General features: G+C 38.2%; 2 protein-coding genes across 5 annotated transcripts; both read right to left on the bottom strand.

Annotated features, from left to right (window-relative positions):
- Positions 1-1,715: 1,715 nt before the first annotated feature.
- LOC146376515 (selenocysteine insertion sequence-binding protein 2-like) lies at positions 1,716-9,758 on the bottom strand. Of its 2 annotated transcripts, none has more exons than XM_084947482.1 (18): positions 9,598-9,758; positions 9,031-9,149; positions 8,809-8,953; positions 8,652-8,721; positions 7,612-7,817; positions 7,423-7,507; positions 7,230-7,324; positions 5,065-5,208; positions 4,891-4,977; positions 4,695-4,796; positions 4,469-4,601; positions 4,164-4,330; positions 3,926-4,055; positions 3,660-3,819; positions 3,349-3,569; positions 2,717-2,871; positions 2,455-2,620; positions 1,716-2,338 (listed from the first exon to the last, which is right to left on the bottom strand). In XM_084947482.1, exons 1-18 carry the CDS (start codon positions 9,604-9,606, stop codon positions 2,214-2,216), a joined length of 2,319 nt encoding a protein of 772 aa, XP_084803608.1. In that variant the 5' UTR covers positions 9,607-9,758; the 3' UTR covers positions 1,716-2,213. The 2 variants fall into 2 exon arrangements, with proteins under 2 accessions (XP_084803608.1, XP_084803609.1); XM_084947483.1 differs by having other exon boundaries at positions 8,809-8,950.
- Positions 9,759-12,123: 2,365 nt separating this feature from the next.
- On the bottom strand, positions 12,124-20,968 carry LOC146376514 (solute carrier family 75 member 1-like). 3 transcript variants are annotated; one of them, XM_084947490.1, is made up of 13 exons: positions 19,840-20,968; positions 18,458-18,636; positions 17,815-17,911; positions 17,601-17,704; positions 17,314-17,472; positions 16,931-17,122; positions 14,653-14,755; positions 14,443-14,554; positions 14,249-14,357; positions 14,039-14,129; positions 13,053-13,100; positions 12,868-12,957; positions 12,124-12,750 (listed from the first exon to the last, which is right to left on the bottom strand). In XM_084947490.1, exons 2-13 carry the CDS (start codon positions 18,608-18,610, stop codon positions 12,647-12,649), a joined length of 1,362 nt encoding a protein of 453 aa, XP_084803616.1. In that variant the 5' UTR covers positions 18,611-18,636; positions 19,840-20,968; the 3' UTR covers positions 12,124-12,646. The 3 variants fall into 3 exon arrangements, with proteins under 3 accessions (XP_084803616.1, XP_084803614.1, XP_084803617.1); XM_084947488.1 differs by having other exon boundaries at positions 18,458-18,639; positions 19,840-19,994; XM_084947491.1 differs by lacking the exon at positions 19,840-20,968 and having other exon boundaries at positions 17,601-17,672; positions 18,458-18,588.
- Positions 20,969-21,582: the final 614 nt, after the last annotated feature.

The raw sequence follows: 21,582 nt of genomic DNA, 5'->3' as shown, positions 1-21,582 counted from the left end.
TAATTTAAAGAAATTTTTATATACCAAAACCAGAATATACCAGAATATCAAAGATGTATTGGCTCATCCAGCTCACAATCCATCACCAGTCACAGGTTATTGCCTGTAAAATGACAAATGTGACCTTGAGAACAATTTGGATAAAAACCCATTAGGTGATCACCGTGTGCATGTTTCATTACAACCTGATTAATACTGTAGCAGCGATTCTTACTTCCATTTAGCATTTATTGATAAATGCTGATTGAACAAATATTTTTATGTTTATTTGAGAAGACAACTGAAGGTTGCAGACTTGCTGTTCTCTATAATATTGGGGGTATCTCAGCCAAATGTACTCAAGCCTCTACTCTTGTGCATTAAAGATTCACTTATTAAGTTGTGATTACACAAATGACACTTAAAATTGAAATTTAAAGAAAATTAATGGACTTCAAACTGATCACAAAATAATGTAATTCCATTGTTCTTGGGAAAGTATCTTTTCTATAGTTAAGTATTTGTCTTAAAAAAAAAAAAAAAAAAAAAAGCATCTCAACAGTGTGGCAATACATACTTATCAGCACTTTTGGAGCTTACTAAATATTTATTATCTGTATAATTCGATCATAACAAATGTAAGAAATCACATTTGTCAGTTTACGACAACTTTTTCAGGTTTAAACAAATCTACACAAACAATACACAAATTAAATGAATGAGACTAAACATTCATCTTAAACTTAAGACTATGCACAGACAATTTGACACAACACACACATGTCACATGACACTGTTTCCTTGCAAAACAATTTCAAATGTATGAGCCCCAGAGCAACATAATGCATTTTGTTACATTTGAAAATGTCTGTTATGAAATCTATTTTGACATTTCTCCCTGGCATGAATCACAAAAGTGATAATGATCTCAGAACTACTTTGCATGAACTTGATTCCAATCTTGTATAAGATGGACCACTTTGAAGCTTTGTCTACACAAAACATTTGTAAAACTTCATGCCTACTTTCCATAAATGAAAAACATATCAGAATTAGGTCACATTCATCTGCACTCCCTCCATTGCAATTTTGCTGCGATTGTCACCTAGCACATCAGATTCTCATTTTCCTTTTCATTGCAATAAAAAGTCAAGAGCTACCTGCTAATATTTTGTAGTAGTTGCTGTTAAATGTAATGACTAAAATGTAAAACCATGTAATATCAGTCAGTCATTCGGATATTAAAATCCAAGCTTGGTTTCTACTTTTAAAAAATAAAGCGCAGTTTAATGGATTTTAGTTTTTTTGCCCCTGTGAAATATTGCATGGTTTAAGTTTATTACCCTGTGTGAACCTGCCAAGAACTGAACCAAATGTGTAGAAAAGATTTGTATTTGTGGGTAAAATTTTGAAAATGTAAAAAACAAACAAACTTATTAACATGAGTGAAAGTCTAAGCAGTTTGTTTCACCTTTCATCCAAGTGGATTCTTCAGTAATAAAATCAAATTTATTTAAACCCTACTGAGGGTTGTGCTACATATGCTAAATACCAATTCTAAGCAGTGTGAAAGTCACAAAAGTAAGTCTGTATTTAAAAAAAACATCATTAATGACTATGTCATATGCACTCTAAACAAATCAGTTTGTTATATAACATGAATGAGAACATTGGTTTATCATTGTTCTTAAATTAATGTGTAACTTCAGTGTCATGGCAAAATAAAAGAAGGTAAATTTAAACCATTAATTCTTTTAATATGCAGTCTTGAACTTACTCCACGTGTTTACAAAGGATGATACACAACTCTTTATTCAAAACCTTCAAATTTTACTGGAGTCAAGGAATGTCACTATGTCAAAATGTCATTTCTTTATGTAAAATGACACTAAAATGTCAAAATCGTTTGAACTGAAGTTTATTATAAAGAAAAAAAAATGCAGTGTTAAATCATAATACATCCCCTTAACATCCTCCACACACGGTCATGAAGCTGCTGATCATTCAGATTGTGGGATCTCTTCAAGTTCAGCCCTACTAAGTTGGTGATTTACCTCACAAGAAATCATAAATAACTGGAATAAGCACTAACATGATACTGACAAAGTCCTGGAAAGCTTCGAGCCGCAGTTTGAGAAACACCTGCAGCACTGTAGCCTTGGAAGGCTCTTTTTCTGCCAGTACGATGAGAAATAAGGGGATCCATTTTTCAGGCACAAAAGGCTTCACAACTGTTAGCTCTCTTCATCATCAGTGTTTTCAGTACATTCATTGTCCAAGTGCATGGACCGCAGCTCCACCTCAAAGTCCATTAATGTGTGGTTATACTCCTCCTCCAACATTTTCTTCCAGATTTTTACTGAGAAAGGGAGACAATATGTAATTATTTTTTTACTGTTTCACGATTACTGTTAGAGACACTTTGTTTTTTACTAGACAGCAATATCATCGCTATCCAATGTTACAGTTACTTACTGTATTGTGGTTCCTCTGGCTCTGTTACATCCGGGTCAGGCACAGGTTCCTCAGTGTTTGTTTCAAGCTCTGCCTCTGCCTGGTCTCTCTGCTCCAGGCTTGACACCATCCCTTCATAGGCTGCCCTGGCCTCAGAAGACAGCTCGATCATCTTGTGATAATAATCCTGTAGGTACAAAAGTTTTCAGCTCATTTGAAATTACCTATTAATGTCATCTTAAAACAATAATTGTGCGTACATTTGCATAACAATAACCCTGACCTGTGCGCCATCATAGTTGAAGATGCCGACCAGGGTGACAGGCACGGCCTTGTTGACACAGCGTCCCAAAGCTTTTCTAGAGAGTGCAAATATGAACGGCACACCCTGCTCACGACATGTATCGATGATTGTGTGGAGCGCCTCATCCAGGCCGCCTGTGAAAGGTGATATTTTTGCCCTTTTCATGCAATTGTAAGCATTCCTTGTACGTCACAGCTCTCCCAGGATCACTTTTATGAAAGACTATATGACAATTCTCGCTTTTCCATGTTGCTTGATAAATCAGAAAAATTGTATTCTCTCCATTTTGTCTTCTCTCTAATTTGTGATTTTTAAGACCAAAAACATTTCTGAAATGCCAACAGGGAATAGTGTGCTTTTTAAAAGCAATAGCATAAAACTAGAAAAAAAGGAGATAATGAAGTTCTGAAACTGTAATGGACATGTTTAAAAATATTAAGTGACCATAAAGAATTGGGATGTATACATATAACTCCTGATGATCATAGCCTAGACTTGAATTTTAAAGTAACAACGCAAAGAACATGAAAGTTGGACTGGCCCTAATTTAAAGAAAACGTTCAGAATTCCTAGTTTCCAAACTGAAAGCCAGCTATCAGGTCTTATAGTACCTTTGGACTGGATGCGTTCACAGTTAGGTGAGATAATGACACACTTGATCTTCCTGAGTTTGAGGTGCTTGTGGACCTCCCTAAGGCCCATCACGATCCGCCTCTTCATGCGGGCCTTCATGGGGTCCTTCTGGTACAGGCGGTCCTGGAACCGAACCAGCTCCTTTAGCAGCAACATCACGCACTCATCCACATCTTTGCTCAGCATCTGGCTGCAATAACTGAAATGCAAATGAAAATGGAAACGCGATATCAGGGTGCAAGCAACCAACATCAACTTGTGACTGGTCATGCAGCTTTGGCAGTCTTACTCTCTGAATTTTCTGCTGTGGATTTTAGGTGCTGGGTATGACTGAGGTGAGGGGATTTGTTGCTGTATGGTCTCATTTTTGTCCGTCTCTTCAGCTTCTCCCACGATCTGACATGTGTCATTTAATTCATCAAGTCCCTCTGCAGGAGAGCCAACCTCATCTATGGTTTGAAAAGCACAAAATTAAAAATATTAGCTGCAATCATTCGTTTCCAACAGCTCAGAACAAAGCATACTGGCAGCAATAATTTCACTGCATGCTCTGACCTGTGGCGTTTGCATCACACTGCTCTTTTTCTGTACAGTTACTCGCAAGTTTATACTCGCTTTCAGGCAGCAGTCCTCTCTCCTCCAGTAAACGCCTCTGCTTCCTCTCCTCTCTCTCCTTCAAAATGACCTGAGGAACCAAAACATGAGTTCAAGTCTATAAACAGAGCTACACAGCTGAATTCTCATAAAATTGATTATATTTGCCTTTATTGCATAGTAAATAAATGAACTTTGCCTTCTTCAGAGGAGTTGGTTTCTTTGCTTTGGGCACCTCTCTTTGCTTGCCTTTCTTTACCAAAGGACTAGTTGAATCGAGGGGATTGTGTGCAATTTTATCCTGCTGCCAGAGAGGCTTCTTCTGGGCAGATGTTTGCTTCTGAACAACAGGTAGTCCTCCACCAACTACACATACAGGAATACTTATTTTTCATCAGGTTATGATAGCATGCACTCCAAGATCGGGGTTAGGAAACTACTTAAATTAGCATTATTCTTCAAAACAAAGTATAAAGTGATATCTATCAAGCCAACCTGACCAACCTGTGAGAATAACTGGCTTAGCGTCCTGCTTGGCTTTCTGAGACTGCTGCTTCTTTTCCAGGGTGGCCAGCATGTTTCCGATGTCCAGTTGCATAGGAACCTTGCTCTTTTTCCCAGAGGCTTTCTCGCTTTTCTAGAAATCAAGTAAACAAGAACAGAACTGCACATTAAAGTCAAACCTGTTTCCAATTCTAAAGGTTAACTTTAATGTACACAAGACACAAACCTGTCCTTTTTTTCCTGTTTCAGTGGGTTGTGTCTTTTCTGCGGGTGATTTTCCCTGGTTCTGGTCAGGAGATTGATGCTGACTTCCTTCTCTTTGGTTTTCCTTAAAAAGAATGTAAAAATCACTATCATAAAAAACACTATAAAATTTAATTTTAGACTAATATTAAATATATATATGATGAAATGATGAGTACCTCATTGCATAGTTTTGTATTGCTGCTGGTTATTAACCTTTCAGTCTTCGACAAAGCAAGAGTCAAGTCTGGGAACTCCTCTTCATCCTTCAAAGAAAACCATACAACAGAAGTAATCCTTCTCCTAGCAACAGAACGAGTTGAACAAAAATTCACAACTCAGATTTTCTTCACCTCAAATTTTGGAGGCTCTTGAGAAATCACCGGCTCTGACGAGTCACCTCCTGCACCCTCACTGCTACTTTTCGCCTTCTTCTTTTTCTTTCGCTTTTTCCTCCCTGGAGCTATCTCTTCCTCCTGTGCAGCCATGCTCTCAATCTGATAAGATATAAAAATGACAAAGCTCAAACACCCCATGAAAATATAAAGGCTTACTGTGAAAGTTTAGCTTTTTGTTATGTTGAGCAACCCATTTGATAAATTCTGTTATATCAAGGATGTAAACACCATGATATATAGTCTGTGTGTCTATAATTACATGTTTGCTTGATGTTCACAAATAATGTCTCTTTGGCCTCATTACTCTGTTGCCTTGCTTATTTTGGTTTGGTTTACAATGTCTTTGTAAATAAAGAACAGCTCTTCACAGAAACTCTCCAGTGTTGCCATAGTTTGAACACAATTTTAAGTGCTGCACTCTAAAGACTGTGCTGATAATGTTAGAGATTTCCATGGCTGTTGTGAATGGCATTGTTTGTTGTTGTTAGATCAATAGATTTATGATAATCCACAATGAAAGTTCAAACAAAGTTGAAAAAGATTTTTGGAGGGCGGTTAGACAACATAATCATATGCATACTATATGCAACTATATCTGCCTGTGCTAGAATGACTTAGATGGTTATAAGCGATATGTGTCTCACACAGTGCACAAACTATGTCAGGGTGCTGCTGCTTCCTGAACATAATGGAGGGAGGTGTGCCTTATTCAGAGCTAGAACACGAATCCCTCTGTGCTGATTGCAAAAGAGGTACAAGTTGCAAACCTGCAAATGGAGCTGCTAAATGTGGAAAGTGAAACGAGGCATAATAATCTCTACTTTGACTGAATGTCAGGTGGACAAGCTAATATGGTATTAAAAAACTAATTACCTTGGACTTCAGCAGGTGTGCTGTGTCAGATTTTATAACTATTGCAAGTTGGCATGCTGTAATTTCATTTACATTTATGAATAAAATGAAAGCTTCGAGAGAACATTTGTTGCTTCTTGCTTTTTCTGTGATGGTGCTCAGCCTCTGTGTGGATACAGAGTGTAACGGGAGAGCAGTGGGAGCTCTGTTGCAGAGTAATGCTGTCCACATATTTTTAATTAGTGTGAAAAATCTACCTACATTTAAGAAAACCTAATAAAAAGGTTAATTACAAAAAACGCCAAAAGCTACTAAATGGATGGTGCATAAGTGAAATTAAGTGTGATGGTTACTGCTGTGCGAGAGACATCAAGAGCCAAGAGTGAGCTATTTAAAAACAAAACAAAACACGACAACAAATGGTAAATGGCCTGTATTTGTATAGCGCTTTACTACTCCCTAAGGACCCCAAAGCGCTTTACACATTCAGTCATCCACCCATTCACACACACATTCACACACTGGTGATGGCAAGCTACATTGTAGCCACAGCCACCCTGGGGCGCACTGACAGAGGCGAGGCTGCCAGACACTGGCGCCACCGCGCCCTCTGACCACCACCAGTAGGCAACGGGTGAAGTGTCTTGCCCAAGGACACAACGACCGAGACTGTCCAAGCCGGGGCTCGAACTGGCAACCTTCCGATTACAAGGCGAACTCCCAACTCTTGAGCCACGATCGTCCCAATACAACAAAACGAATACATACACAACTCACAAATACTCAGATATATCTAGTAATATTTAGTAACAGCCTTACAGATTTCTTTCCATCTTGTGGTAAGTATATAAAGTGTAACGCAGAGCAGGGGTAGTGAGAAGGCTGTTTCGCCTTTCTTGTAGAATAATGAAAAAAAAAATGTGTTCACACCTACAATACTCACAAATTAACTTTTAAGTGTCCAATTAAATCTTTTTTTTTATATTTACTCAAAATTTATTTATAGAAGTTAATTTCAGCTGCTCTCTTGTCACAAGGGACGTAGGAGCATCACGTGTCGATTTGGCAAAACATGATGCCCTTCCGAACGCTATCCCCGAAGGGACTTGTGTTTCCAGCTGAAATCAAAACATGGGCCCAGATAAGAGCCAGAAAATAAATGGTAGGTTTACCTCATGAAAATAATTAATTCACTTACGGATTGTTAAGATTTGCCAATTGCCTAGGAATCTGGTATAACTGTTGAGAATCTAAAACATGCATCATACCTGCATACTGTTACAGCTGATTGTCTTGTCATTGGGATCAAGTTTCTTCGGAGGCTGAGAGGCAATGTTAGCCCAGGACGTCACCACCGGTTGGACTGTGCACACACACCAAATAAAGATAATCAACGTGTGAAATATTTTTAAAACTGCCTTAAAATTGCTGAAAGACAGACTAGAGTAAATCTGAGCCTACCTGCTTGGATAACTTGGCTTTCTGGCTTGGCATTAGTGGCACACACCTGGGGACCAGGTAGGGTTGGAGATCCTCTGCTGCCAGACTATGCAACAAAAAATTACAGCAGCACCAACATCATGAGTATAGCTTTATGTAATGTGCAAGAGCTGTCACATAGCTTAACATTTGATATTCCCATGAGCTGACCATCCAAGAAGATGCCAATTTTGGAGTTTGGGAGCTTGTGAATGGAGGACCCCAGCACTCTTTCTGAACAGGAGGAGCTGCTTTGGCCACTGAAACACCACCCAATTCTGGAAAATCAGCCATCTTCACTTCAAATGGGACAGTATTTGTCTGTGCTGGTTTTGGCTTCCCTGCAGAGGTTGGGGCAGATCTTGTACCTTTAAAACCTGGGAATGAATTATGAAATATTAAAGGAGAAATATTTACATAAAGCAGCAGGTTTTAAACATTTTGTGCCCAACATACTACAATTCTGTTCATCACTGGCCAAAACTGAACAAACAAAATCTATAAGACAACAATATGCTAAAGAATCTCATCAAGAATGACTGCAATTCTCACTGTATTGACACCTTTGCTCTACATCATCTCAAATGAATGTTGTCAGTTCATTCTTTAATTGCATTTCAGACAGTTACAGTTTATCTGCAGCATCTAGATCTTGCAAGATACCGTTACACACAAACCATTAAATGGTCTTGCAGCTTCAGATGTAGAGCTCCTTTAAAGTAGGCCAAGCTTCTTTCAGAATCTCTCTGTGCCCCTTTAGCTTTCTTGGCACCATATTAACATTGCCAAACTGCTCCCAGAGGTTTATGCACTTAGGCTACAGGCCACAGACATTCCAAATCCACGTGAAGCTGTAAGACAGGCAGCTTTCACAATAATATCTGCTGGGTCATCGGCATAGGTTGTTACTTGGAGTTTGAGTAACATGAGAAAGCAACAAGGTTGGTGCACAAACATGCCCAAGGCACTAAAGCAATAACCAAGCCTTTAATGTGTGGGCAACTCACAAGTTAGCCGATCATTCGTGTCTCCTGTATATGGCAGTAATACGTGCAAGCTTGATACCAAATCCCATGGGATATTTGGGAATCACTTGACCACAAAATTATTTCCAATGTTAAAAATATTTTGTTTGTACATTGAATACAAAAACTAGCATCTGAACCAAGAAATTATTCCCAAAATAAGTTAATACCATGTACGCCACTTACCTTTTTTCTGCATGTCCACTGAGGTTTTGCCCATGAATTTTCCTTGAGAGTCCTTTTTGTTTTGAGGCATCTGTGAAGATTAATTAGAAAATAACAATTTACTTCATGAATAAAGTTTGTTTATATGTAGGTTTCTGTAAATAAAAATAAAACCAACCTTAGCTTGGGGATCCTGTTTGGTCCTATTGCTCTGTAGGAAGTTATCACTGGCCTCTCTAACAGGGCGGCTGCTGCTGTAGCCATGACTCCTCGGTGCATCTCCTCCTCTGCCTGCTGGTTTTGGGCTCAGACCTGACTGGCTTCTTAACAAATTGTAACAACATGAGCACCTGATGAAAAGCCAAATGATTAAATACCCCTGAAAATTATAACTCCCTACCCTCTTGAAATCTGATCGGAGGTATAAGGGTTTGGTAGAATCAGAGGTTGCGCTGATGCTGATGTGTGGGGCTCTGCAGGCGGTTTCCTCGACCCCCTCTGGTGTCTGTGGTCAAAGTCCTGGAAAGCAAAGCACATGACAGTTTTTTCTTCTGCCATCAAACAGCGTGTTAGTGTTTGACCTTTGATAATCACGCCATTAATTCCAAATTCGAGTAGAATTTGCATAAAGAAATTTAGCTTAAGTCTAACCGCTATATCGATGTTTTGGACTCACAATGCACTAAAAACGAAACGCATCCATCTCCACTTGATTACAGAACATCCAGCTTATGTTGCACAAGAGTAACCGCCGGGTTGAAAATGTCTTACAGTATAACTGAACTATTAGCTCATTATTGTGTTCAAACCACACATTGTCTTAGCAGTATCTCACTCGTGTAACTAACAGTTAAAGTTTGCTAAGAGTTAGCTCACGCTCAGCTGCAAAAACTAACATTCGTTAGCTTTCTAGCTAACTAGCTAGCAAAAGAAAAGAACAAATGTGGCATTCATTTTCATAAAATACCTTGTCCATCACTCTAGTTGAAGTCACATCTTCGCATCTTCATATAAGCTCATACAAGTCGCCAAGCTCCATCTTACGAGTGTACAGACAATAATCTACCCCAAAAGTGTGTGCATGGCTAACCAGGCTAAGCAACCTGTTTGACAGCATGTAGCCGGAGCAGCTAGCTGCGTGAAACAGCTGGTGTTTACATGTGCAGTCAGGAGATCCACAGCGACACCCTCTGATAAAACAATGTAAACCGTTTAACGAGTATTCCTGTTAATTAAAAAAGTATAATAAACTCTATGAATCCATCTTTTATTGAGACCCCGAAGGCTAGCAAGAAGCATAAACATATCTATAACTCTATACTCTGTGCATATATGTGTATATATAAAACACTTAACATTATCTAAACATACCAGGAGGACCACAGATTAACTTTGTTGCTTGGCCCTATTTAATTTAAGTTGCTTAAAATTGCACTACATAAACATTATTACTGACGCTGGCTCCGTAGTGTAGTGGTTTGCACATCTGCTTGGAACGATAACACATTATTAGTTATATTTTTGTTGTAGTTTGCTTGGACTTCTTTGAAACTCCAAAATAAATTGTTGTGTATTTATTTAGTATTTCATGAAAGAGAATTGCGTCTTTAAATTTTTCTACTTTGTTAAATTAACAAAACTAAAAAGCTTTACTCTGAGTACCAAAAGTCAATGTCTGGTTTAATTATATAGCACTTTTCGTCATAGGTCTGCTTTAACTAAATATGCTTTACACAGAAGATAAAAACACCTATGCAAGTTTATGATGAAAACAAAACGAAGTAAAGTGCACATCCATGCACACAGTTATTAACTGTAAGCCTGTGAGAACAAAAAGTTAGATTAAAGATTAGATTAAATTTAGGTCTGTAGACAGCTTAATCCAGAGAACACGACCATACGTGAAAGCACCCTCAGCACACTTAGATTTATCTCTGGAGACAGTTAAAAGATCTGCAACTGAAAATCTGAGAGGAACGACTGAGTAATAGACACTGAACTAGTCAGAAGTTTACTGGAGGAAGTCAGATGTGTACTATACAAACCACTGAGAGCTTTATGAGCTAATAGAAGGATTTTAAATGTAATTCTGTATTCAGCTGGGATCCAGTGAAGTGACTTTAGCACTGGGGCAATATGGTCCAATTTTCATGTCAGGACTCTAGACAAGCTGAAGTTGTCCTACTAGTAATTTGGATAATCCTGCAAACAGAGCAGTAGTCTTGCTGAACACTTGGACCAATTTCTCAGTTAGTTTGTGATTAGGATTTGCTAACTTTTTTGAATTCTGTATATATATCTGTGGTATATAGCAGTTCTGGTGACCTTATTGATGTGATTATTAAAACTGAGATCACTGTCCAAAATGCTGCAGAAGTTTCAGACAGAAACAGAGTGAGACTGTATGGGATGATAAATATAAAAAAAATGTTCTCTCTCTGACTTTTTGGACCAGGGACAAGGATTTCCATGTTTAAAACGTTTCTAGACAGCCAACTGTTAATGTCATCAGTGCATTAGTTTGTGAACAGAGGTTAGATCATCAGAAAATGATAAGTACAGCTGTGTACTATCTGTGTAAGTATGATAGGATATATTGCGATTCTTTATGATAGTGCCAAGGAGGAGCATGTAAAGGTTAAAGAGTAATAGACCAGTAACAGACCCGTGAGTAACCCCCGATTTAATTTCTGTTACACTTTAGGGGCCAGATGTTTTGCAGTGGTGCAAATGTGTGTTTTAGAGTAAAAAACATTTTTTTGTGCCTTTTAGTAGAGCCATTTCCTTTTCAAGGTGCAAAATGTAGAGAGGAGAATATTTAAATCAGTGGTACAAACTGAATTGAATCATGTTTTCAGCACACAATTAACTGCTGACTGTGTCAATATTTAACGCTGAAAAAAGTATACCTTGCTTTTTGCACTTCATACTGACCTGAACTGACTGTGCCTATGAAATAATTGCACCTTAGAAACGAGCGCAACTTTAGTAAATCAGCCATAAAACTAACCACACCTGTTTGGGTCTTGTGCTTACATGTTATTTTGCCCCATGATGAGAACTGGTTAAGAACCTGAACTGTTAAACCAATTGAATCACAAAGTCGTTGACTAAAAAGTCACACATAATATATCAAATTTAAGTTTCTTTCATATCGTACATGGAGTGTAAGGATTTTCATGGATGGTGCTTACACTTTCCTTTGTTTTAACTGGACTTTACATTTATTTTAGTTTTCTTGATATGAAAGCATCGAACTGTGTAAACTATGCTCAGAATAAATCAAGTTAAACTCAGATTAAAAAACAAAACTCATGAAGAATTTCCCTTTTTTGCATTTACCAGGAATAAAGATTGTAATCTTTATTTTTATATACTAAAAAAATATCAAAAACATATCTTACCTTTAAAAATGTATTTTAGATACATGTTGTGAAGTAAAATGTATGCAGCAAAAGCATTAAGTAGACCTAATTACTAAAGTATAAAGATGTTGATCAAAGCTGTACTTGAGTACAGTATTTAATGTGTAGTTCACATAGAATGAATTAGAAAAATTATTCAAAAGGTTCAAAGTAAGATAACTGTTCATTGCCGTGGACTGATGTTTCATTCTCTGTAGTAAAGAATAGAACATCAAAAAGTTTTATGTGTGTTAATGCTAAAGTATCCTTTGCAAAATAGAAAATCTTAGTGATTAATAAAATACAACATTACAAAAATATCTGTGTACCAGGAGCACTAATATCACATGGAATTCCTTCTAACCCACCCAGTCTACAATACACACCGGTCTATATGAACACACAAACAACATTATGTTCATTCATTCGTTTTTGGCATTTGTACCATCTTCTCATATCATTTTGTTTCATTTTTTGATCTTTGGCCAACAGCATGGAAAAGTAAACATCCTATTACTGTGAATTTAGTGCTTGCTTTCCCAGAAGATGTAAACATCATTGCATTGATGTAGGTAATGAAACAAGGTTTTTTTTAAAAAGTCTTTAAGTTGCTCATTCCTCTTTTAGTCTTCTGGCTATGCCCAGGAGAGCTAAGGGCAAGACGAAGGAGGCCGATGTGATAAGAAAGCAGGTCTGTGCTCCAGCAATCCAATACACTGCAAACAAATCAGTTAAAACAAAACAAATATGAATATATAACAAATAATTCAAATAGCACCATCTCAAGAGAAAAGCAGCACTATGGAATGATCCTTTAGTTTCAGTTTCCTCACCTGAGGAGGACACAACTGGGCCCAACGCTCTGGCCAGGGCGCCCAAACTACGCAGAATCCCCATCACAGTACCCTTCTGACTGGCTGAGCCTAGAGGAATCAGCAACAGTGGGTAATCAGCAACAGTACCAACATTATAGCAGGATCAAAATATTTTTGATACTTTGATTTGATAAAAGGCTCACCATGGTCAGAAACTAGAGTCGACAAGCAGGGGACAACTATGGCAGCCGCTGTAAGAATAGGATACATAATACGTTGGAACAATTTTATAATTTAGGGACATTTAAGTAAAATGCTATATAGCACAATATCATACAATACAGTAACAATCTGATATTTTGCTTCTTAGAAAAGTTAGAGGACGACTTGATAAGAATAACACGAAGTATTTAAACTAAAGTGATATCATCCACTCCTGTTAGGGAGCAGACAAAAAAAAAAGGATCCCTAATTTAATATGCACACATATTCTGATCAAAACAACGCCTAGATTTCTGGACTTTGCATCAGATTAAGTATCAGGTTAGACACCATGTTTCTAAAATTTCGAGGGCCAAATATAATAACATTAGTTTTATCTCAATTTTGAAAATGAATGAAAAAAAAAAATCCAGACATCCAGGCCTTTGTTCTGTAAGACATATCTGTGGTTTAGCTACATAATTTGCTATAAATATAGCAGCATATAATCTGTATATCAATGAAAATGTATGTAGGACTTTCTAATGATATTGTCTAAGGGAAGAATATAAAATGTAAATAGAACTGGTCCAAGTACAGAACCCTGTGGAAGTCCACATGAGTATAATTCATTCTGAAATTTGACTGAAACTCTTCAGATAAACCACTCCTCTGCTAATGACTGCTTGACTATATTATAGTTGTTCATTTAAAATTTTTTAAATAAGAGAAGGGATGGGGATTGGTCTATAATTACTTAAGACAGCTGGATTAGACAAGGTCTTCTTAAGCAATAGTTTAATTACTGCATCCTTGAAAGTGTTCTTGGCAGTGTTCTTCTATTTTAACAGTGTACTGTCCTGTTATGTATTTTGGCAGTAGTTTATCACATAGTTTTTAGATTTATTTACACATTCTTGGGTGATGTCAAGACAAGACAGATGAAACTGAGTTACTGCACATTTTGAATACAGTAATTTTGACTCACCAAAGGAATACAGTGACAACCCAATGTACAGCATTGTTACATTCCACGATAACCCAATGATTATAAAGGCTGGGATCAATGCTATGATTGCCTAAAAACAAGAAAAATGGTTCAGTAAGGTAGACATTTGTGCAGTGATTTATCCTGTTCCATTAACACTAACAACGGCATTAGATCAGTATTTGCCATGCAAGCAGTTGGTGACTTTACCATACGAACAGCCCTGATGTGCTGCCCAGGTTTTATTCTGCGAGCATAACCACCCTGGATTAAAGCCATGATGACACCAATAAAGAAGAACATCTTTCCCTGCTCCATGCTGTTAGAGAGAAAAACATAAGGTTGCCGTTTGTCAGACTTAAAAGGGAAACTCAGAGTACACAGCCTTATCTTTGAGTTCATACCTTGTAAACTGGAAACGCTGGTGAGTAAGAAAACTTAAGGTGAACTCCAGACCAGAGAACAGGAAGAGGTAGCAGAAATAAACCAGCCCCAGCACTCGAAGGCTTTGCATTCCTGTAAAACACAGCCCAATAGTGCAGCACTGTGTTAAGGTTTATTCACTCTTTATAAACGGGACAATCACAGATGAATGCAGTGTATACACTACTCACCGTTTCTTGAAAGTTGATCTTTTTTCTTACTAACAGCTGCAAAATAGAACAAGGATAATGGATGCAGCAGGTCCCTGCAGTCCCCACAGCCTGAAGACAAAGCCTAAAATGGAACAAGAAAAATGATCTGCATCTCTCTCTCAATGAATAATGATTTGAAAAAACAATGCTGTTTCTTCCGAAACAATAAGAATTATGTGAACTTGTAATTTTATTTTATTTATGTATTTTTTCTCCGGTGGGTAGGTGAAAACTGAGAAAAATCAGACATGTTCAATCCGAACAGTGATCACTGTCTCTTTGAAACATTCCTCGCCTGGTGGTTTCAGGGATATTGCTCAATCTGGCAGACATGCACATAAATCATCGCCTTACTAATAAGGTGGTGTACACAGTGGATCAGCAGCCATAGACCTGTCCAGACATGCATTAAGTGGAATGACAAAAATTGCTTAAAGTACACCTCATAAGGTTTTTTTGAAAAACTTTCATATAATTTCTGTTGAAGAAGGAATAAAGAGGATGGAAATACTCTAAACATCGGACATCAGTATATCCTGTGTTTAGCAATGTGCAACAAAGATATAAAGCTTGCTCAAATGTAATTTAAATATGACATGTTTGTTGGGGTGGGCACAACGGTGGCGCAGTGTTGCCTCACAATGAGAAGGTCCTGAGTTCGACACTAGCACCTGGACGAGGCCTTTCTGTGTGGAGTTTGGATGTTCTCCCTGTGTTTGAGTGGGTTCTCTCTGGGTTCCTCCCACAGTCCAAGGACATGCAGTTAGTGGGGTTCTGAACTGCCCAAAGGTGGGTGAATGTGGTTGTCTGTCTCTATGAGTAAGCCTTGGTCAGATTGGCAACCTGTCCAGGGTGTACCCCGCCTCCTTCTCTCCCTATGGTAGCTGAAATATGCTCCAGCCACCCCACAACCCTGATAAGGATAAGCGGAAGAAAATGGATGGATGGGTGTTTGTTGGCGGTGGTCTGACTATTTCAGAAATGGATGATCTACTTTGATTTTCACACACAACCATCTTTAGGGTTTTCAGACTATGGGTCAAAAAAGACAAATTACTCAGTGAGTGGCAGTTCTCTGGATGAAAATCCAAAAGCCAGAGAAGAATGGCCAGACTTCTACGAGCTTTTAGGAGCACAACAGTAGCTGAAATGACCACTTACAACAGAGGTACGTAGAAGAATGCACAACATGTGGAATCTTGACGCAGGTGGGCTAAGGCAGTCAGAATTTGGTTTAAACAACATGAAGGAATGGATTCATCCTGCAGTATATCATGATTCAGGCTGGTAGTGGTGGTGTAATGTGTGGGGGATAATTTTTTGTACACAGTGAGTATTGTTGCTGACCATCCCAGTCTTACTACAGTGTGCACATGCTCTGATGACTGATTAAAGTAGTTCACTGCACTCAAATGGACTCCAAAGTCAGCTGATCTCAATATAACAGAGCACCTTTGTGAAATGGTGGTAGTGAAATTCCCACCATGTATGTGCAGCTGACAAAATCTCCACCTGAAACGGTGTGGTGCTCTCCTGTCAGTATGGACCAAAATCACTGAGAGTTTTTCCAGCACCTTGTTGAATTTATGTCTTGAAGAATTAAAGTAGTTCAAAAGGAGGGCAAAGGATGGTCCAGCACCCAGCAGCCTGTTACCTTAGCTCAGCATGAAAAATTGAAAACATTGGAAAACAGATAGTCACTGATACTGGTACTGATATTGGCCCTTATTGAAGTACTTTGTATTTAAGGTGTGTGATACTTCCTCTTCATGGGAAAAAAAAGTACTTTTTTACTAAACTAAATATATTTTTCAATCATAGCAATCATTTTTAGAGAAACATATTGTAAACACAATACAAATATATAGTTACATTGTTTTTTCTACTGTTAGATCAGTATGTTGTCAAATACAGTGGATGTCCTTACATGGCCATTTCAGACAAACAGCTCTGGCAGTTACTAAAGCGGTCTAACCCATCTGCTGTTGGGTAATAGGGAAGGAGAACTGAGCTAAAGACTTCTTGTTTGATACAAAGCCCAGTGTAAGATAAATGCGCACTGTTTTGAACTGTGAGTCATGGAAATCTACACAAATGTAGCATAATAGATCAACTTTAAGTGAAAAAGTTTCATACTTGTTCTACCACAGGGTGTTTTGGGAATCCATACAGCACAACTGATGGCTGGAAAATGTATGTCTACTGTTTAAAACTGCATTTAGTTCCGTTTGCATTAGCAGGAGTGTTTCTAACTAACCTTGACGTCCTTTGTTAATGTTTCTGGCAGCATCAGCCAAATAAAGAGCAGATCGGCAGTGCTGAAAGCCAGGGCGAGCAGAGCTGGAGTGAGGTAGAAGACATTTCCTGTTGCTTTGGAGGTGATAGCAAAGTAGGCGCCCATCAGAGGCCCCACGGTGAAGCCCAAGGAGAAGGCAACGCCAATCATGGCCTGATTACAACAGAGGGAAACAGAAAACAGAAAGACACTTTATTCATCTATTCTCAATACATGTGAGGGTCATGCTAAGCTAAGTGTACTGATAACAAAAAAAAGCATGTATAAATATAACACAAAGTAATTTTAATTAATTTCACTTCAACAAAACATTTCCTGTAATGACCACAAATATTTCTGCCTACCATTCCTCGGTTCCGTGCTTTCGGGCACGGCAGGTCGGCTATGATGGCAGTGCAGAGGCTGACGTTGCCCTTACAAATGCCCCCAATTACCCGAAACAAAAGGAACATGCTGAAGCTCCGGGAAACAGCCCAGACTGCATAGGAGGACATCAGCCCTAACTGAAACACAAGGCACCCAATTAGATGTGAATGAGTCAGCTCTGGAGAAAGGGCTTTGTGTTTTCTTACAGAATGAATAGTGATAAACAAAACTTTAAAAAGTCTTGAAAAAGTGATGTTTTCCTCACTGTGGTGAGCATAAGCAGGGGTCGCCGGCCATATGAGTCTGACAGAGCCCCGGTTACAGGTGATGCCAGGAACTGTAGCAGAGAAAACAGTGAGCCAATCAGACCTGTAAGGGGGGGGGGGGGAAGGAGCATTATTAAACCAATGAGCCTGCAACACTGAAAATGTTGACCTTAATGTTGAATAAATCTGATGTTTAAAATTAATCCAATATACCTCCAAACAGGACACTGTTGTATTTCTTTTCCAAAGGAATCCCAACAGCCTCCCGGAACCAGTCCACAACAGTTTGAAGAGACTGATACACACCATCCTGCCCACACACAAACAAAGCATCACAGAGCTATAGTATAAATACCAGCAAAGTGGTCGCTTCACCATGACTCAGCAGGCGGATTCACCCACGGACTAATCTAATCAAATCACTCATGAGTTTGTTACAGTTTTTATGGAGGAGATTCTTCAAACAAAACCATCTTTGTTCGGGGATGTGTTCACAATGTAGAAATGGTCTGTTGAGGGAATTCCATTCAAAAAATCCTATCTAACAATTTTCACACTGCAAAAAAAATGTCTTCAGTAAACACTGTTACCCTTTGATCATCACTGGCAGGAAATAAGGCTGCTGGAATCACCTTCAAAGTTTTAATGCTTTTAACCTGTTTCCTTGTCATGTATAGCAGGCTTATCAGCTTAATGGACTGGACTGGTTCTTATATAGCGCTTTTCTACTCATCTGAGCACTCAAAGCGCTTTAATATCTGCTGTGATTTTAAATGTGCCTTTACATGATTATACTGCTATAAATAAATAAATAAATAAATAAATAAATAAATAAATAAATGAATGAAAGACCAACCCCGCTTTCTGCATAGTGATCCAAAATAGAAGGCAGCAGAGGTAGAATCAGAGTGAATCCCAGCAGGTCCAGCAGCAGGATGATAAACACAATCTTGATGACCTTTGTGGAGAAGTTGCCTTCATCTTCCTTGGATTTGTTTACGGCTGACATTCTTCCACCTGATAGTGTTTCTTTTCCTGCTGTACAAAGAGCAGCACTTTTAATATAGTGTGTTAAAATGCCCCTCGTGACTTTTCTCAAATAACACAAACAAGCAGAGCCATCCTTAAAAGAAATTCACCCTTAAAGAGTTACTACTGTAGGCTATCCCGATCAAACTGAAGTAGTTTCTTTACATTTCCTTGAGTTTCTTGCTTTGTACAAATCATACAAAATCATCATTTAAGTACTTTTTCCTTTTAAATAAACTGAATTACTGTAACTGAAATAGGTCTCTATTTGTCTTATCACTTAAATGTGTAGGTACAGTACCTGTACCATGTGTATTTTTAAATCTATTTTATTTAGTTAAATTTAGTAAAATAATGTTTATTCAGTTACTCAGTGTGCTGACATTTTACTCCAACTGTGGAAAACTTGTTAAAAACAGGAATAATCATTCATTCAGATAAGCAGGAGCATCCAGGGCTGGGTCGGGGAGGGCATCCAGCATAAAAAGCAGAGCCAAATCAAATATGGCATCCATCTGCTGTGGTTACCCAATGTGAAAAACCGCGCAGGATAATACTGTTATCAAGTGCAAAACAGCGTTTAAGTTGCATATTTTGGTTTCAACAACTTAAAAAACGAAATAAAACTGAGAAGGTCGCTTTTACCCCAAAGGTAATTACAGTAAGTATCACTACAGTGTCCTAGAGAAGTATACTAAAACACTTAAATACTCAAAGAAGCACCTGAAGACGGTACAATATTTAAGTAGCTGTATTTTCGCGTTAAGGTTATAAAAATGTGGACGCTATTAGTATGTAAAAAGAAGCGTCTCCTGGACTGGACAGGTTTAAAATACAAAACGTTTACACCAGTTTATGCTGGTAAACGTGTAATTACCGACACCCTTCATTAACCACATCTACTTACAGTAAGTAATCAGGAAACAGAGGGAGAAAAACGTGTCGGTCAAGGAAGGAGGAAACAATTCCTGCAGCCTTCCTCACCCGAGCAAATCCACCTCAATTTGTATGAACTTAAAAAGCATCAACACACAAATGTGTTAGGTTGTGCTTTCAAATATCTTCATCTAAAAGCACAAAACACGTTTCTCTACATGTAAATGGTTTGGATCCAGTGGTACTGACCAATATTTATCAGCATCGCATTTTTTCCCTCGATTTTTCTCCCTATGTATTTCTTCTAATGTCACTTTAACACGTTTAACTTACCCAGTGTGCGCAGAGCGGTGGACTCAGAGAAGCAGATCAAAGTGAGGACAAGTTCACCTCGACCTGGCTCATCAGTCAGTCCATTATTGAGTACACACCAGGAAGCGGCGTCCTCTTACATTTGGATGACAAGAGTGTGTCGTAACCAACGCAAACACAAGAAAATGCTGCCTTCACGTGACCCCCGTAAGCTCGTATTTTCGCCTTTCTCCCTCGTTAAGGTTTTTCTGTGGTGGTCCAACAAATCTTTTGATTCAGTGCGTCAAAGCAGTGCTTAGAGAACTTATTGAAATAGTAAGGCTGTAATGCCATGTAGTTCACTTTGATGACTGGAATATAATCAAACAGTGGCATGGCCAAACGTTGTATTGTCATATTAACACCATTACTGGTGGCAGAGTGTGTCATAAAAAAATTTGAGGAAACTGAAAAGACAGCCTTTTAGTCGATCCATCTTCTGTTCGCTGATGCCTCATCAGAAATGGTTTCAGTGGCTGTCAAGAAGCCAGTGGTAGAAAACAGGGAGAAAATGCTCAGTATGCCAAATTGCACAAGAACTGGGCTGAAAATCAGTGACAGAAGTTCTTATAGAGGGCTGAATCCAGATGTGAAATGTTTAGTTCAAATTGTCAATATGTATAGAAGAGGTTATGGTGGAGGTGCTGTCATGGTTTGGGGTTTCATTTTAGCCAGTGGTGTTGGGGATCTTATTAAAAAGGTTTTGATCAAACATGGAAAACCATGTAGGAAAGCATCTGATTGGCAATAAGAAAATTTTTCACAAGACTGATCCCCAAACACACCTCCCATGCAGTGAAAGAATATTGGGATAGAAAAAACACACACACAACTGAACCCAGTCAGTCATGGATTTTCCTTCCCAGAGCCCGGAACTTAATATTACTGAAGCAGTGTGGGATTATATTGACAGAGAACAAAACTAAAGTCAACAAACATCCAAAGAATTACAAGAGAAGCACTCAAGGGAACAAGGCTAGGTTAAGAGAGTTCAGTTTGTGTTGATGAAAAAAGGTGGTCATACCAAGTATTGAATTTCAGGCTCATCAGAAATGTCCAATCAGACTTTTTTCTCGGTATACTGTATTTCTATTTTCACATTTTTATAATTTGCTACACCCATTTCCTATATCCACATCAAAATTTTAAAAAAAATGAGGGGTGGGTAAGCCATTTGCACAGTATTATTTAGCTAATGCGCACATTGCTCTTTACATCAAGACATTTGAAATCAAACATTTATTGTTGTAACCAGATTATAATTTCTTAATGCACTATTTGATTTTTGCTACAGGGCAACACTTTTAATACAAAGCATCCATGTTTTATAATACAAGGATATGAGCACACGTGGTCTCATAACACATTAACTTTTTAAACTTTAACTCTGTTTCAGTCTTCTGTAAATGTCCCTGATTAGTTCTTGGTCCAGCCTGCGTCCGTTTTTTGCTGTTGTTCAAGAAATTGAAAAAAAAAATGGACCATTTATTAATCATTTATGACCTATTGTGCACGAGTCTGTATCTTCAGATGTACTGCCTTTTCTGACACCAGTGACATCTACTGTAATAGTAAAATTAACTAAAAATGTTTAAATTCACCACTTTCATAGAAGGCGCCACTCTAAGCTAGGAGGAAAATAAATATCAGGTGCTGCAAACACACTTTAAATTCAAAACAAATTGAAGTAAAAAAAAAAAACCCAAAAACTTTCGTTAACATGGA

This window comes from Perissodus microlepis, chromosome 12 (genome assembly GCF_051167445.1).
Source record: "Perissodus microlepis isolate ML-2025 ecotype Zambia chromosome 12, ASM5116744v1, whole genome shotgun sequence".
Classification (NCBI taxonomy): domain Eukaryota; kingdom Metazoa; phylum Chordata; class Actinopteri; order Cichliformes; family Cichlidae; genus Perissodus; species Perissodus microlepis.
The sequence above is the reverse complement of the archived record's forward strand: the minus strand, read 5'-3'. Positions and strand labels throughout refer to the sequence as shown.